At 48.9% G+C, this 15,846-nt stretch overlaps 2 protein-coding genes across 4 annotated transcripts in view; one reads left to right on the top strand and one right to left on the bottom strand.

Annotated features, from left to right (window-relative positions):
• LOC306814918 (coiled-coil domain-containing protein 171-like) overlaps positions 1–15,846 on the bottom strand; it is an 84,513-nt gene that overhangs the window by 25,098 nt on the left and 43,569 nt on the right. The window lies entirely within an intron of this gene.
• On the top strand, positions 429–7,527 carry LOC306814897 (serine/threonine-protein kinase PAK 3-like). The gene is made up of 9 exons (XM_079331392.1): positions 429–527; positions 2,053–2,116; positions 2,684–2,732; positions 3,492–3,604; positions 4,247–4,364; positions 4,830–4,929; positions 5,371–5,567; positions 6,763–6,900; positions 7,358–7,527. The coding sequence occupies exons 1-9, from the start codon at positions 500–502 to the stop codon at positions 7,484–7,486; spliced, it is 936 nt and encodes a 311-aa protein (XP_079187518.1). The 5' UTR covers positions 429–499; the 3' UTR covers positions 7,487–7,527.

The following is a 15,846-nucleotide window of genomic DNA, read 5'->3' on the forward strand; positions in this document are numbered from 1 at the left end:
GCAACGGAGATGAGGCTGGAGGAAGAAATGAAAATCGTCAAAGAGAAAATTAATCTCCTGCAGGAGCAAGAGGCTCTAGAAAAGCCAGTGAGTGAAAGAGCCATAGCCACTGCAGTCACCAAACTGGTGCTTTCTGCCCTCCTTGCCTTTCCTCTGCAGAGCAGCAGGGGCTGGGGTGATGCCTCTGAGTGCCATCCTGCTTTGGTCTCTATCACAGCTGCTCTTATGGACACTTCCTGGGCTGCTGAATCTCAGCTGCTGCCCTGGATGTGGCTGACAGCACTTTCCTAAGGGCTTGCATTTGCAATGACATCTCAGGGCAATTTCTGCCAGCTGCCTTTCTGACACAAACTCATTTCTTCTCCCAGATCTACAAGCTCTGCCATGCACCTGGTGCAGCAGCAGTGTTGTTTCATCACACCCCAGTCCCCAAGCTGAGCAGTGGAGCCTTTTCAGCTCATTTAGGTCCAGTGTGGCCGCAGTTGCTCAGAAACAGGAGATGGAGGAGAAGTACCTGGAGCTACTGAGTACGTCTGGTGTATTTCTTGTCTGAGGGACAGTGTGTTGTGTGCATGTGTCAGCAGAACTGTACCAAATGTTCCTCCTCACTTTGGTGTTGCAGGGACATTTGGGACTCCCAGAGGAACTGCTGTGCTCTGAGGCAGCAAGAGAGCATCAGGGTGTTCCTGCTCCCTCTGAGGGCGGCTCAGACTGGCTTGGGGTTTTTAAAATTTGCTTTGGAAGTTTTTGGGTGTGATTTTTCTTTCTGCGGAGTTGGTTTTTATTGTCCTCCATCCCAAAGGAGCCCTCCTGCCACACTTGTGTTACTGCATCATGGACTGTTATAAATACCACTATTGTATCTACAATTTGTTTTATGAGAATGCTATATTTTTTTCCTCCTCAAAGTAGAACTCCTTTGAAACAACATCAACCAAATAGAGAGCAAGGTGTGTTTTTACTGTGCCCCCAAAGAAACCAAGATACCTGTATAAAAATCTGTATTTAATAACCTGCTTTTATGCTATAAAGTGTGTCCAAGAGAAACATTGATATGGTGTGATCAGATGAAACTGCACTGCAGGCATTTCTCAGAGTGAGCCTCCAGCCACTCTGCTACATATTCCTAAGATCCATGGCACTTTTCCTACCTCATTCCCAGTCATTCCCATGTCATTAAAATCCTGCCCTTTGGCCCTATCCCGGCTCAGATCAATATCTAGGAGAACACATCAAGCCCTTTATGATTCTGCAGCGTAACTCATTTAATCTGCTTCCTGCCCGTAACAGCTCCCAGTGCTGTGGCAGAGCTGGTGGGGCTGATAGCAGAGCCCAGCTGATTCTGTGTCTACCATCACCTGTTGGGACAAGAAGGGCACTGATCTGCACCTCTGATCTCCATGCCAACCCTGCTGTGTCCCGAATGGGGGCAACAGCTTGTAAAGGGCTCAGGCTGGCTCTGGCTTCTTCCCTTTGCTTGTCAGTGCTCATGCTTGGGCTTTGCCAGCCTTGTTGTGGTGGCTGCCCTGCCCCTGATGGCTGGTGTGCCTGCAGGGGCTGGAGCCTTCCTCAGCTGGCAGAGTCCCGCTGCTGCCCGGCCGCTGCAGCGCGGAGCTGCCCCGAGGCAGCAGCCCCTCCTCTGGGCCGGCTTCTGCATGGCAGGGCCTGCACTCACCAGAGGCTCAGCATCTCCTCTGGGCAGCTGTCCCTGTCACGCTGGCCCCTGAGGAGCACTGCTGTCCTTGCTGTCCCTGCCCGCTGTGCCGAGCTGGGAAGGGGACGTGTGAGGTGCTGAGAGGGAGATCCAATGGGAGCGACTGATCCGTGCTGTCAGGGTGAAGAGAAGCAGTGTGGTTCTTAACATGGGGCATGGGCAAAGCCATCTGTGAGCTCAGCCTGCTCATAAAGGGTGAGGGTCCTGATGCTGAAACCCCATTGATTGCTTATAGCACGAGCTGCTCTGGTTTACAAATGGAAGGCATTCTTCTGGCAAACTGTGGTAAGGTGGGATCTCAGCTTTAAAGTGAGCATCTTGCATTTTGTTTCCCTCAGGGAAAATGGTGACTGTGGGAAATCCCGCGATGAAATACATTGAACTGGGAAATATCGGCAGCGGGTGAGTCCAACCACAGTTACTTCTACACAACCATGGGCGGGGATTTGCTGGTAGAATGTCTATCGAGTGTGAAGTCAGGCAAACTGCAGACATATTCAGACAGTGGGGTTAGACTGCTTGACTCTGAGTGCCGGTCAGAATTTTTAAGTGTGAGCAGAAGGTATGGTCAAAGAGACTTCTACTTCATTACCAGAAAGAGCAACCTACCCTTATAACAGGGCAACTGTGCCCCTATCATAGCTGTAAGAAAACAGTTCTCAGGAACAGTTCTTCCCAAGAGTTTGCTGAAGGAAATACTCCCTGGTCAGGATAAGAACTGAACAGTTTAGAAACTGCAACCCGAGATGAAGAATGAGCTCTCTCTTTGAGCTGAGGCAGTAAACCCCAACGCTTCAGGAACAGGCCCAGTGCCGTGAACTTGAGAGGAAAAATGCATCAGCTGCCTTCTGGCAGATCCCTCCTGCACCTGCAGGTTTTAGGCATTTCCAGCACAGATCTCCTGTCTGGGCTGGCTTTCACTCCAAATTCTAAATGGCTTCTCCTTTCTTTGCTTTGTTTTGTTTCTAGGACTTTTGGAGAGGTTTGTAGAGCATTCGACACTGCCACAGGAGAAGAGGTAAATGTCAACAGCCCCCGCAGACTCTGCAGCTCTTGAGGGCTTTCCCCTCTGGTGTGAGCTGTGGCTGGAGCTTTGGGTAGAGCTCTGCAGTAAAGGCACAAGAAGCACAGACTGGTGCCAGCCTGCAAATTGCACTTGGGACAGTCCTTGTCCTTCTCAGCTGCCAGAAGGAAGGCGAGGAGGGCAGTGGTTCCTTTGGGAGAAGGACGCGCTCGCTCGCTCTCACTTGCTGAAACAAAGGTGGTGCCTTAGAGCATCTCTTTGGGCTGCTCTTTGGGGCTGCAGCTTCAGAGCTCTATTGTCATTTCTGGTTGCCAGCAAATACATCTGAATGCTCCTGGTAGTTCCTTAGCCACCTGCAGTGCTGCACTTGGGAACTGCATGTAGGGAGAGATCTGCAAGGCATCCCTAAAAGCCCTAAGCCCTGCTTATAGCCCAGGATGTGTCCACAGGATGGCATGGATACTTCTGAATCCCAGAGAGAGCAGCAGAGAGTGTGTCAGAGCTTTGTGGGTTATAGTTGAGGCATCTTTGCTACCAAGTGTACAACGCAAAACATTGGTGGCCACATGTCCTGAAACTGGCCTCCAAGGGAGCAGAGAAATGGGCTGTTGGAATGTCAGTTCCTAATTACTGCAATGTCTAATCACAAGGCACTTTGGCTCAGCTCAGAGGTGTCATTGCAAAATCCACTCCATGTGCTCTGTGGTCTCGTGCCACCACTTCTCAAGTTACTGCTTTTCAATGTCATTTTAGGTGGCCATAAAGAAAATGAATCTTCAAGGACTAACTTGTAAGGAAGTAACTATCAATGAACTCAAGGTCATGAAGAACAATAGGAATCCCAACCTGGTGAACTATTTAGACAGGTGAATTGTTGTGCTTTGCCCCATCACTGTTTGTTTACATACTGCAAACACGCAAGGTAAAAACCCACTTGGGTCACTGGCAGAAAACAGAGCTGTTAATTTTTGCATAATCATTATTTCTCTGCTCATCTCAAATAGATGGGAAGAGAGTGCATCTTGTTTGCTGAGTCTTCCTCGGCACAGATAGTTTAAAAATTGTTCAAAAACCTGGATCAGCCCTATCATAGTACATCAATAGCCTCTAAGTTCACTGCCTTCATGTTCTTATGGGGCTTGAGTATTTTCAAGTCTCTTCCATGGATGTCATCCTAGAGAGGATTTCCCTTGGACTGTGTCCCCTCTTATCCATTGCTGTGCATTCCAGGGACACTAGGTGCTTATTTCCAGAAATGCCATGTATGACATTTTTTTCATCTGAGCTGTTACTAAACTGCACTTTTTGCTTGCTGGCCATCTAACACGTCTGTTTTTCACAGATGAGACAGCACGGTCTGCAAACACTGCACAGCCTACAGAGAATGTCTATTCCTTTTAATCTGTCCTTGTCACAAAGAGACCCAGGACAAAAATCAACCCTTGTCTTTTCCAAACAACAACATAGCCATGCACGTTCATATGCATGCCCTTGTTTCCTTCTTTCAGCTACCTTGTGGATAACCAGGTGTGGCTGGTCATGGAGTACATGGACGGAGGCACTCTGAGCGATGTCGTCAGCAAGGCTCACATGACTGAAGGAGAGATTGCAGCTGTCAGTCGGGAGGTCAGGGATCCCACCTGTGCTTCCGAGGCCTTGGGCAAGATTGTCTGGGAAACTGGGGCTCTGAATTGGAGAGATTTCATGTGCCAAGCTTCGTTTCTGTGTTGCTAGAATGCTTTGGGCAAGGAAGAGCTTTTCAAGTGAATTGCGTGGTAGTGTGCCTATAATTCACTGTACTCTGTTCTTATTAATACTCTGATCTCCTGCTCTTAAATTCTTGCTCTATCCCTTGTATTTGTCTTTACTGTTCTCCACCCTGCCTCTCTATATGTTTACCTCGAGCCTGTCTGCACTGCATTCCTTGCCTGTAAAAGCAAAGGTACTGGTGGCAGAATTTGAAAGTAATGGCAAAGAAAAATATTCTTTTTCTCAGTCCCCAGCTGAAAAGGATAATAGTTCACCCCAAATGGCATTTGCTTCTGAAAAGTGAGTAATGTGACACCCTCCTGTTTGTGTTTTCTCTCTCAGTGCCTGCAAGGACTGGATTTTCTTCACTCAAATCTCGTGATCCACCGAGATGTGAAGAGCTGCCACATCCTTCTCAGAACCGACGGCTCTGTCAAATTGGGTCAGTACATTCTTGGTCGGGTGCAAGGTTCTGGGGATGTGGGGTGTGGAGCTGCTTTTGAGTGACTGCTGATTCCCCCCAAAGTGGTGCTGGTGGCAGTGCAGGGGCCCCTGCTGCAAACTGAAGGCACGTTGCAATGTGCACAGAGGTATCACAAGGAACAAGCTGTCCAAAGAGGCACTGCTTTGTGTGTGTCCCTTCCAGAGGGACGGAGCTACAATCTAAAGCTTCAGGGGAATAAAATCCACTGCTGAGAGCAGTGTAAAAAATGTGGGGATTTTTGAAGTGGCCAATTCCGTATTTCCTTGGCTAAAGTCCTGAGGAAACAGAGCAGGGACAGATTTTAGCAGGGACGGGAGACTGACCAGCGACTCTCAGACTTAGAGTGGGGAGTTCTTTTGCTTCCTTTCCTAATTGCACAGTACTTTTTGTTCTCCCCAGCTGATTTTGGCCTTTCTGCTCAGCTCATCCCTGAGCAGAATCAAAGGTGCTCCATGACCGGGACTTCTGGGTGGATGGCGCCTGAAGTTGTGACAGGTCAACCATATGGCCCCAAAGTGGACATATGGTCTTTTGGAATTGTGGGAATTGAAATGGTGGAACGAGAAGTTCCTTACTGGAACCAAACTGCCGTCCGGGTAAGGAGCAAATACTTACTGATCCTGCTGTCTTTCTTACCTGTGCCACGTTCTGAGTGCCACTGGACAAAATCCCATTGCCATCTGCTGACACCACTTCCACCAAGGTCCCCTTCAGCATATCTGCATCTGTTATAGTTGGTTCAGTGGTTCACTGATTGGCAATTGACTCAGTTCAGTTCAGTGGGAGAACTCAAGCCTTACCACACACAAACACTCCCCAGCTCTTCTCAGGCAACCCTTGTTTTGAGTTTCAAGTCATTCCACCTCTTCTGTCTGTGTAGATGGCCCTAATATCAAAACATGAGTCTCAGAGCTGGCGTTATCAATGCAGAAGGAAGGAAAGACACCCAAAATAAACAAAGGTTCTAGACAGTGGTTTTTAGAGATTAAGTGCATCCCCTGCGCTGTTTCTCAGTGGGAAACTTGCCTGAAACCTGGGCATGAGTGTGTAAAGGCAGAGTCTCTTCTGCTTCTTGTGCAGTGTTGCTGAAACACTTAGTGACCATATTTCTTTCAAATCACATTCCCCACATCACCAAGCCAGAGCCTGGCAACAGGGAGAGACTGCCAAAACCTCCCATTTGTTTCCTGGCACTTTCTGGGATGGGCATACCATGAATGCATTCACTTGAGTATCCAAACGAGCAGAGGTTACCAAAGGGATGGCACTTCTCCTTCTTCTGTTTAGAGCATGGAAAGTTTTCTTTTCTGCATAGGGGAAGCTGAAATTTTCAGACTGCTGAGAGACAGAGCTGCAGGTGTTTCCTATGTGCCCAAACAGGCTTTTTCATCCTGTACATTTGTACATGCATCTTAATGTATGTGTTGAACATGAGATTCCATATTTTCCATACCTGAGCAATAACTCCTTTTATATAATAATACTTGAAACAGTTAAAGCAAAGTCCCTGTTCCAAAGAGCCCGTCAAGATGGTGTGAATCCTCAGGGAAGCACATGTGCTTTTGGTGGTGTAGTTCCCACTAACTAGGTCAGTCAATGAAATCATCTGCCAAGGAAAGATCCCTTGGTTGTTGGAAAGGCTGTGGCTGCATTAGGATTTGGGTGTTTTGTTGGTATAGGAAAGGCATCTCTGCCTCTCTGCCAGGGCAGAGTGGATGTTAAACAGGGATCTGGGGAGAGCAGTTACAGGTGGAAGAAGCAGGTGGAGCCTTGTGTTTCCTTTTTCTCCAGGCTCAGCACCTGATAGCCACAGGAGGGTCCCCACAGCTGCGGCAGCCCAAGCTCTTCTCGCCTTTGCTGCGGGACTTCCTGAGCTGCTGCCTGCAGACAGACGAGGCACGGCGCTGCTCTGCCAAGGAGCTCCTGCAGGTAAAATGCAAAGGGGCTGCAGTGAAACAGTGTCTCTGAGGGATGGGCTCCTCCTGCACTGAAGTCCAAGGCATCAGATGAGACCCCCTCCTCCCCACCTCCAATCTTGGTGCTGTTCAAGTAAAAACGGTGAGGAGTCCTAGACTGGGCTGGGTGGGCTGGCAGGGAGCTGTAAAAGTCATCTGGTCCAACCAGCCTGCAATGAGCAGGGACATCTTTAAAGTAGAGATCAGGTTGCTCAGAGCCCCTTCCCACTGGAGCTGGAATGTTTCCTTGGATGGGGTGCCTGCAAGGTGGTTGGGCAACCTGTACCAGTGTTGAACCACAGTTCTTAGACATACTCGGACTCAATCCCCTTTTCACTTAAAAACATTACTCCTACCTTTAAAACACCAAGTTTGGAAAGTCATGGTCCATTGCTCATTTATTTTTCTTTTTTTTTTCCCCCTTTCTTCAGCATGAATTTGTAACATCAGCCAAGCCTGCATCCAGCCTGGTGCCACTAATCCTGTCACTGAAGAAGTGGAAGGAGAACGAGAGTGGCAATCCATTGAGGACCATTTTGTCCAATACCAGCTTAGAGTAGGATTGTAGAGTAGGATTCCATAGCAGGACTATAGAATAGTGTTGCATCTGGTGTAGCTTGTGGGTGAAATTAAGTAAAGGAAGGAAGAGCTTTTGCAGGGGTTTTCCAGAGATGTTATTTCAGCCACAGATGTGTATTGTCCAGGGTTCAGGGAGCAAAGGCTAAGGGGCTTTTAGGGTTTAGGCTAAAGCACATGGGATGAGCAGGGCTGGGGAAAACATCAGAAACTAATTATCAGGGGACATGGGGGGTGTTACAAGGGAGGGCTTAGGGCAGAGGGCCAACAGACTAACAGGGTGGGAGTGACCAAGAGGCTGACAGACAGGCAGAGGGCACAGGCTTGACCCAGGGAGCACAACAGGGGTTGCACTCTTAGTTGGGAACTCCAGGGAATAGGATTGCAAATAAATAAATGAAGTTTATTAAACCTCAATTCATTTGGAAGATTCCCCTCCTTCTTACTCTGTGAGAAAGTTCAACATTGCCTTCTGAATTGTCAGTTGTCTCTTAATGCTGCAAATCACTTTCTGGCTTCTTTGGAGAAATAAATGGGCCAGGAAAGCATCCTTTTTTAAGGCCTCCATCAAAGGTCAGCTTTGGGTGGGGAGCCCAACAGGTTGCACCACCACCACTGTTCCTGCTGGACAACAGGAAGGAGAAGAAATTCAGCTTTGCCAAACAACAGAGCTGGGACTTCTGTTCTCACCAGAGTCCCTGGGAAAACATTTGTGGGTTCTTGGTCTAGGGGTATCACGCCAACCAAGTGCTGTTGAAGTCATGGCGACAAGGTGAAAAAGCTCTGGTTGGTGATTCCATCTTCTCCACTGTTTTCCCCACCTGGGAGTACTATTTTTTTAGTCTTAGATGTTATACTGTCTCATTCTTTTTTTAGAGGTTTTTATCACTGAGTGGTATCCCATGAGCACTTGCTATCGAACGCCATTTTGGAGGAGGTAGTGGAGGTTGTGCGTGGATGCGAGAGTGGATACTGGGACAGGGTAAGGGACAAACAGCCAGGAGTACAAAGACATAGAATGTGAAGAACAAATAGTCAACACAACCATCAACAGTTATGGTCATCTGGGTGGACACACATCAACACAAACATTAACAAAAACTGCTCAACTGGGTGGACACCTTATAGAGAAAACTTGCATTTGGGAATTTATTCCCCACATTTGGTGTGCTTTGAAAGTGGGGAAGCTTCTTCTTCATTCATCCTCTCCAGACCACACTGTCTTTGCAATATGGCCTAGTGGAAAGTTTTGCCCAGCCATGGTGCTTCTTTTTTAAGGCAGAAAGGGCACTGGCATTTACAGAAAAAACCAAAGGAGTGGGGCAGCCCAAAGACCCAGGGCAGGTGCAGGCCTTGAGTGGTGCCTGGCAGAGGCAGGCTGGAAGGAGGCCCTTGGAGCTGCCAGAGGCAGCAGCCCGGCCCTGGGTGCCTCCTCCTGGCACCGGGAGAATCCTCTGCTCTCGGAGACAAACTGGCAGCTGGCTGGTGCCCAGGGGACCCAGGCCAGCGGGAGGCACTGGCAGCTTGCCAGCTCACATCTGCAGCACACAGTGCCTCACACAGCTCTGGCAGGAAGCGCCTGCAATCCTGCACTTCTGCACTGAGCCACAGCAAAGATGTGAAATGCAGAGTGTTGTGCACAAATAGTCAGGGGCACCAGGCCAGCCTGCTGTGTGCTCTCTGGAGCACAGTAAGCACTGTGCAAGGCAGCTCGGAGCTGCTGGGAGAGAGGGAATATGAAGATGTGCCTGCGATTTGGGATTGAGTAGTCAACTGATTTGGAAGGGACAAGAAGGACATTGGTAGGCAATCTGTGTTTGCTTTATTCTCTTCTGAAGGAAAGATGCAATGTGGGTTCATTCAACTAAAGCATTTGCATGGTACATTGACTGTAGGTTGTCTTAAATTCCTAGAGAATAGAAGAGAGGCTTTGGAAAAATTTTGAAGTGTAACAAATATGTCTTAACCTTGTGAATTCCTTTAGCTTTAACACAGAGTGCTTAGTCCTGTATTTCTCCATCGCATGGATTATTGTTTGCAAGTGGCGGTCCTTGACTTGAGAATAAAGACAATGGTCATGTTAAGAAGGTAGGTGAAATGCATTCAAGGGATGAAAGTGGTTTTAGGAGGCTCTTGACCACCAAAGGAGAATTTGAGGAATGGGATGTTACCCAATCCACTGTGGCAGGGACCAGAGTCATGTCTGAGGCAATGCCATATTTGATCCATGTTTGAGCAGGTTGACAAGAGAATGAAGAAAACAGTACTGGTGAACTTGACCCTTGAGAGACAAACAATGTATTGATGGATCAGCAGGCAGTCCAGCTTTGGAAAAGGAGCAATGCATGATGGAGCCATTGTTGGCATGTAGCCAGTATCAGGAGCCATCGTGGCCTCATCTCTCGCAAAGGCCATGGGTGAGCTGAGCTGTAACTGGGAAAATTCCAGTCCTGAGCAAGAGACAGAAGGCCTGGTTCAGGGGTGGAGGAGTGAGAAGATGCACACTGGTTTGATCCAGGCAATGTCCTGAAAGTTCACTGCCCACTTGTCCCTCCTGCTGAGCACCACACTCCATCTCCTTCTCCTGCTAAGCAGATTTTTGGGCATTCAGAGCTTGGTATGCATGATTTGACTGTGCAATTAATAGAATAAATTTGTTTTGGAACCCCAGTTTGAAACACTAATCTTAGAAAATTAGGATTTTAGTTACCTGTCTGATTAAAAGTTAGAAGGGAGTAGTTATCTGAAACTTAAATAATTGATTGTCTGTTATTTTATGTTTACTCAGCTGTGCTTAACACGGCAAAAGACGAAACTAGTGAGCAGAACCAAAGAAACATAGACAATGCAACCAGAAAGCCATTCTTTGAAGAATTGGAGTATCCACAGAAATAATTTGTATTGCTGTTGATAGAAAAGGTTGAGAGTTTAGGGTGAGGAAGACTTGCCTTACTTCGTCCTTTTAAGTCCCCTCCCCACAAAAATGACCCCAGACTTAATTTAAGAAGTCAATCATGCATGCTTAATAGCTATTCAAGCTAATTACCATAGGAAGTGGGGGATGGCTGGGGTTGTTATTATGAATATGTATTTGTTTGAATCCTTTGTCAATAAATAGATTTTGTGATGACCTGTGATTTTGCAGTGTGTATTAGAGGATTACCTTACACTGCTGCCCAGCACTGAATAAACATGCACTTTCTAACTTTAAACTGTTAGGGAATCTTTTGTCTGTCAAAGTTGATTTTGGTAAATCATTTGGCAACTCTGGTGGGACCCTGTTCTCTCTGGCCAAGGGGCCAGCAGGGTTCGGGACCCCTCTGGGGCGCCCACCTGGGATCTTCCTAGGAAGAGGGCTCCTCCTCCTTACTGGAAACACGGGGAGCAGCACTAGAACTGCTGGAAATACAGACAAAAAGGTTTGTTTGAAAATTATAGACAGGTACCTGTAAGAGAGGCAAACTGGTAAGACACTGCAAGGCATCGAGCATGCAGTGAAAAAGCCTCAAGTGGATTTGTTTGTAAGTTTCCGTGGAATGTGGAAGGGGTTTGTGTTCCAGCTGGGGCTGGTAACAGCTGCAGCAGCTCTTGCCCTGTAGTGGGGGAGCAGCAGCGGGCCGGTCGTGGCCCCGGGAGCAGAGCTAACGCGGCAGTACGTCGGCGGAGCTCGGGCAAAGGCAAAATTATCAAGTTTACCCACTAAGTGTTGCTAAAAAGATTAAATTTATGGTTAAAAAACGTAGGTCTGATTTTACTGACATTCAGATACCACTTGATTCCTTAACAGAATCAGAGAGGCAGATGATTATAAAGGTGGCTAAAGACATGGCTGTAGATGATTGTAGACTAACAGGAGGATGTTAAGGATGTATTTCCCCTTCAGGACCTGGGTTGGAATGCTAATTGGCCAGAGGGAAGAGTACAAAGAACAAAGTAAAGCAGCGGGAGACGGCAGGAAAAGATTTCCTTTGCAGCCTCCATGTGTGTGGAGAAGAAGGAGCCGAGAGGCAGGAGGAGCAGCAGGGCCCGATGGCTGCTCCGTGCCTGCAGTGAGGGGCGGCTGCCGCTGGGGGCGCCGCGGGAAGGGAAGGGCCCTGCGCGGGGCGGGCGGGGCGGGGCAGCCGCCAGGGGGCGCCTGGGGCGGGGCGGGGCCCCTCTGTGAGGGGGGAGAGCCTCGGGCAGCTGCGGAGCAGCGCGGAGCCACGGCCGGGGCTGTCCGTGCGCAACGCACAGCACCGGGGCACGCACAGCGTGAGTGCGGGCTGCCCGGGAAGGGAATCTCCCCGGGGAGGGCAGCGTTTAGGCATTTGCGATTGCCAGTGCTGCGCTGAGCTGGCAGGACACAAAGCCTCCTCTAGCACCAGAGCCTCCTCTCCAGGCTTCCTGCAATGCCTTTGCTCACAGGCTCCAGTCAGCCAGGCTGGGGACAGGCCCCGCTGATGTTAAAAAGAGCTTTTGTCCAAGAGAAAAAAAAGACAGAATCCAAGCCAGAGAGGCTGGCTCCCAGCCTTAGTGCCCAGGCTCAGCTCCTCACAGGTGGAGGCAAGATTCCTCTGCTTCCCAGAAAGATGTGGAAATAGGACATGAGGACACTGTGTGCCCCTTACCTTCATGTCCAGGACCTTACAATTGCAGGCTAACATAGCTCACAAGCATATTCATTTCTTCTGCCAGAGTCTTCAGCTTGTTGAGATTTATCTCCTGAGAGCAGCCTGGCAATGCTGCCTGCTGTCACAGGGCTTTGTTCCTTCTGGAAACTCCAAAGACTCACTTAGGTACCTCCTTTCTAAAACATGGCTGTAATGGTCCGCCCAATCCAAGAGCGAGTCGCGACTGGTTCTTTTATGGATCTTAGAGTGCAAAAGACACAGCAGGGGACAAAAACAGTTTACTTCTACAGAAATGCATTTTATTTAGTGCCAACCAAAATGCGATAGTGGGACAGAGAGAGAGAGAGAAAGAGGGGTCGGGATTATAGCTACCAAGACGGGCACACGAATCCTCGTGGAGCCAGCCAGTCGATGTCTGTTGCCGTCTGGGGAGATCTCGAGGGTCTCCTTTGCGAAAGTCACTTTTATAGTTCTTTCCCAAAGCGAGTGGCTTCTGGCCAAAAGGTGGGAAGATTTATGGGCTATTGTATGTGGAGCTCGTTATGCAGGGGAACAGGTGGAAACAGGACGCTTCAAGGCACATCAGACCATCTTTGTCGTCATAAACACACGCAGGTCAGCCCATACTGACCAGTCCATTGTTCTTCCATCTGTGGGAGCTTGTTCAGTAAATGCCCCATGACTAGTTGTCATGAGAAACCAGTCTGGTGGGCATCACCTGCGGAACGATCCCTTGGCCTTCCTGCCATCCCTGGCCAGCGCAGGCCTCAGGCGAGGGTCGCTGGGCAGAAACAGACGAGAGGCTCAGACGGACTCTCACAATGGCCTGGGATAATTGTTACAAAGATGAGCAATGGAAGCTGTTCCTCAGAAAAGGTCAGTCCCTCTAAGAAATGCTGATTCCAGTGGGATTTAGGCCCAAGTGCAGTTCTCAAGGTCACTGAAGCTCAGGGTTTCAGCACCAAGACAAGAGCAGGCAGCTTGGCAGGCCTCCACCATCTCAAGCACTCAGCTCTGTGAGCTGTGCAGGCCAGAAAAGAAGAGACTACGTGTCTGAGTTTAGGACAAATTTGAAGAAAGACCTTCAAAGAAGCCCCCCCCCACCTCCCCAATTCTTTCCTCCATGGGCTCAGAAAGAATTTTTTCAGGGGAAAGTGGAAAAAACTTATTTATTAACAAAACACAAGAGAAACACTTCCCAGCACAGACCCAGATGACCAAAAAATTTTACCGAGGGAGAGAGGGATGAACTCGGTTGAACTTCCCTGGGAAGGGCGGCAGAGCTTCTTTGGCAGACTTCCAGAGGCAGTCTCTGAGGTTCAGATCCGTCTCCTCTGGAGCCAGTGCAAATCTTGGGGATGAGGAGAAGAAGGGAGAGAGGGAGAGAGGCAGCCGGGGTAGCCAGCAGGGCAGCAAGCCGGGGGCCAGCAGAAGCAGCCGGGGGAGGGGGCGACAGCTCTGTGGTGGGGGCAGGGAGAGAAGCTAGTCATAACATCAACCCAGAACACTACATTAGCTCAGGAAAACCAGGATCAATATACTTAGCTCTTGCAGGCCAGAAATGAGAGTGCAGCAAAGGATTGAAAAATGGAGTACTAAGCAGCACGTATCCCCCATGTGCAGGATAGAGATTTAAAAGCCACCTCCATGGAGGAATCTGAATTCACAGGTTTCCTACAAGCCCAAGGGAGTGGGTTTCTGCAAAGGCCTCAGGAGTGCCTTCAGTGTTGGACACATTACATTTTCAAGAGAAGGGCTGGCCTGGGAGGTGGTGGAAGTGGAGAGAACGGGGAAATGTGCCCATGGCTGCACCCACACTGTGAGGGCCACTCCAAGGGCACCCCTGCCATGCACAGGACACGGGCACTGCCCCGTGCAGAGGATGTGTCCCTGCCATATCGACAACACAAACATAGTTCCAGTGTCAGGCAAACACTTGTGGGTATTTGTTACTCAGCTTTATTTCCCCATTAAAGTATCCTTCATCCTTCAGCAAGCCCTACAGTTTGCTGGTTGATGTTAGGCCTGGAGTAAATGGGCAGAAATGACAGGCATTCCAATTTAGGGAACTCCCTGGGACATTACCAAAGCACGATTTCATCCATAGAATTTCAGAAAGTGTTCTTAGTTTTAGTCAGGAACGTTGATGGCCAAAGTACTGGGTGTGGGTGCTTGGTGCCTGTTTTGTGTTACTCTTGCATCCTTTGAGCTGTGGCTTATGGACTGCAAGGGTGTTTTGTGCTGCCTTGGCACAGAGAACTTTCAGGACTTTTCTTTGGCAGTAGCTGTAGAGAAGGTTTGGTTGCTGTGCATAAATTCACAGCCCAAGCTGGAGCGGCAGCTATTGTGATGTCACCGGAGGGCTGCCACGTCACAGAGTGTCAGCAGCAGGTTGCTCTGATGCACACAAGGCCTCAGCCTTCAGAGCAGCTCTTGGCGTGCTCGTTGCAGGAGGATCCTCTATTGAGGGGTTCTCAGGCAGCACTCTGTGCCCTGAAAAGGGAGTCTTTCTATTTTGCCTGCTGTTGTATGAGTCTGAAGACTCACACAGGCATCCCTTTTGTCTGCTTTTCCTCTTTTCTTTGCACAATCTGGGGACTTGTGCAACGGGGATTTCTTTCCCATTTTTCTGTCTTGTTTTCCAGCCCACGGACATGAGCAGCCCTGCTGAAATGATGGAGCAAGTGCGTAGAACAGTCGGCAGGGCTTTTTCAGCAATGTCACCCCGCAAAATTTTTAATGGTCTGAGACGTAAGTAGAAGTTTTTTCCTTTGGGCAGCACGTTGAAACAAAAATGTAATAAAAAAATGCCATAAGTTTGGTAAAGCTCCTGCCAAGAACTTCAACTAAGAAATAGGTGTCTCCTGCCCAGCAGGGTGTGGACAACTTCCAAAATACAGACTGGGAGAGCTTTGGAGGCATCCTTCTAAACACTGTGCGGTTCTCTCCAGAACTGAGGGAAAGCACCTTTTTCTGCTTTGAGTCCTTAAAGGATGTGCCTGTCTCACTCCTCCCTCTCTGTGTGCTGGGCCTGTGCTGTGTCCTAACAGAACCTCAAGCGCCAACAGGAATTTGGGGAAGCTTTCCTGGGGAATCATTTAGAGCAACCACATGGGAAATACTGCATGTAATTCAGAAAACAGAAAAAAAATATCCAGGAAAGCGAGGAGAAAAAAGCTGCTCTAGCTGTAGCGTGGACATTGAGCTACAATGTAGGCACTGATTGCTAAGGAGCAATTTGCATTTTCTTGGCCAAGTCTCTTGCTCCTTAGTGGCAAGGCCAAGATACGAGTAGACACAAGCTAGGGTGTTGCCTTGCTTGCTGTGCTAAAGAATGTTGCTCCTAGAGGGATGCTGTGATTGGAAAATGCTCTCTGCATGGGTGGCCTTGTTCTGTGGGATTCCTCAGCACAGAGGAATTCTAACAGCACCTCATTGCCCTTCCCTTTCGCCTGGCAGGTCGCCTCAAACGTGGAAGGAGTCAAGTCCATGGTTCGGTGAGTGGGAGGGGCACCCTTGACAATGCTGGTGTCTGGGAATTGTGGAGCAAGCTGTGGGCTTGGCCTATTGCAGTAGAGTGCCACCCCAAGAGACTGAAAGAAAGCCCACATCAAAGTCAGCATGAGCACTACCAAAAGGATTCCATCAGGTTCCCTCCTTTTGCATTGAAGAGGTTTTAATTAATGAAAGTCAACTTTTGCAGAGAGGAGGCTGCATGATGATTGCAAGCAGGC

The sequence above is a fragment of the Erithacus rubecula genome (genome assembly GCF_903797595.1).
Source record: "Erithacus rubecula genome assembly, contig: SUPER_Z_unloc_3, whole genome shotgun sequence".
Taxonomy (NCBI): domain Eukaryota; kingdom Metazoa; phylum Chordata; class Aves; order Passeriformes; family Muscicapidae; genus Erithacus; species Erithacus rubecula.

Excerpts from the sequence above, each read along its gene's own strand:
- LOC306814897 (XM_079331392.1), top strand. The coding sequence starts at position 500 with ATGGAGGAGAAGTACCTGGAGCTACTGA. Across the intron at positions 528-2,052 it reads GAAGTACCTGGAGCTACTGA|GGAAAATGGTGACTGTGGGA; the intron begins GTACGTCTGGTG and ends TGTTTCCCTCAG. Across the intron at positions 3,605-4,246 it reads CTGGTGAACTATTTAGACAG|CTACCTTGTGGATAACCAGG; the intron begins GTGAATTGTTGT and ends TCCTTCTTTCAG.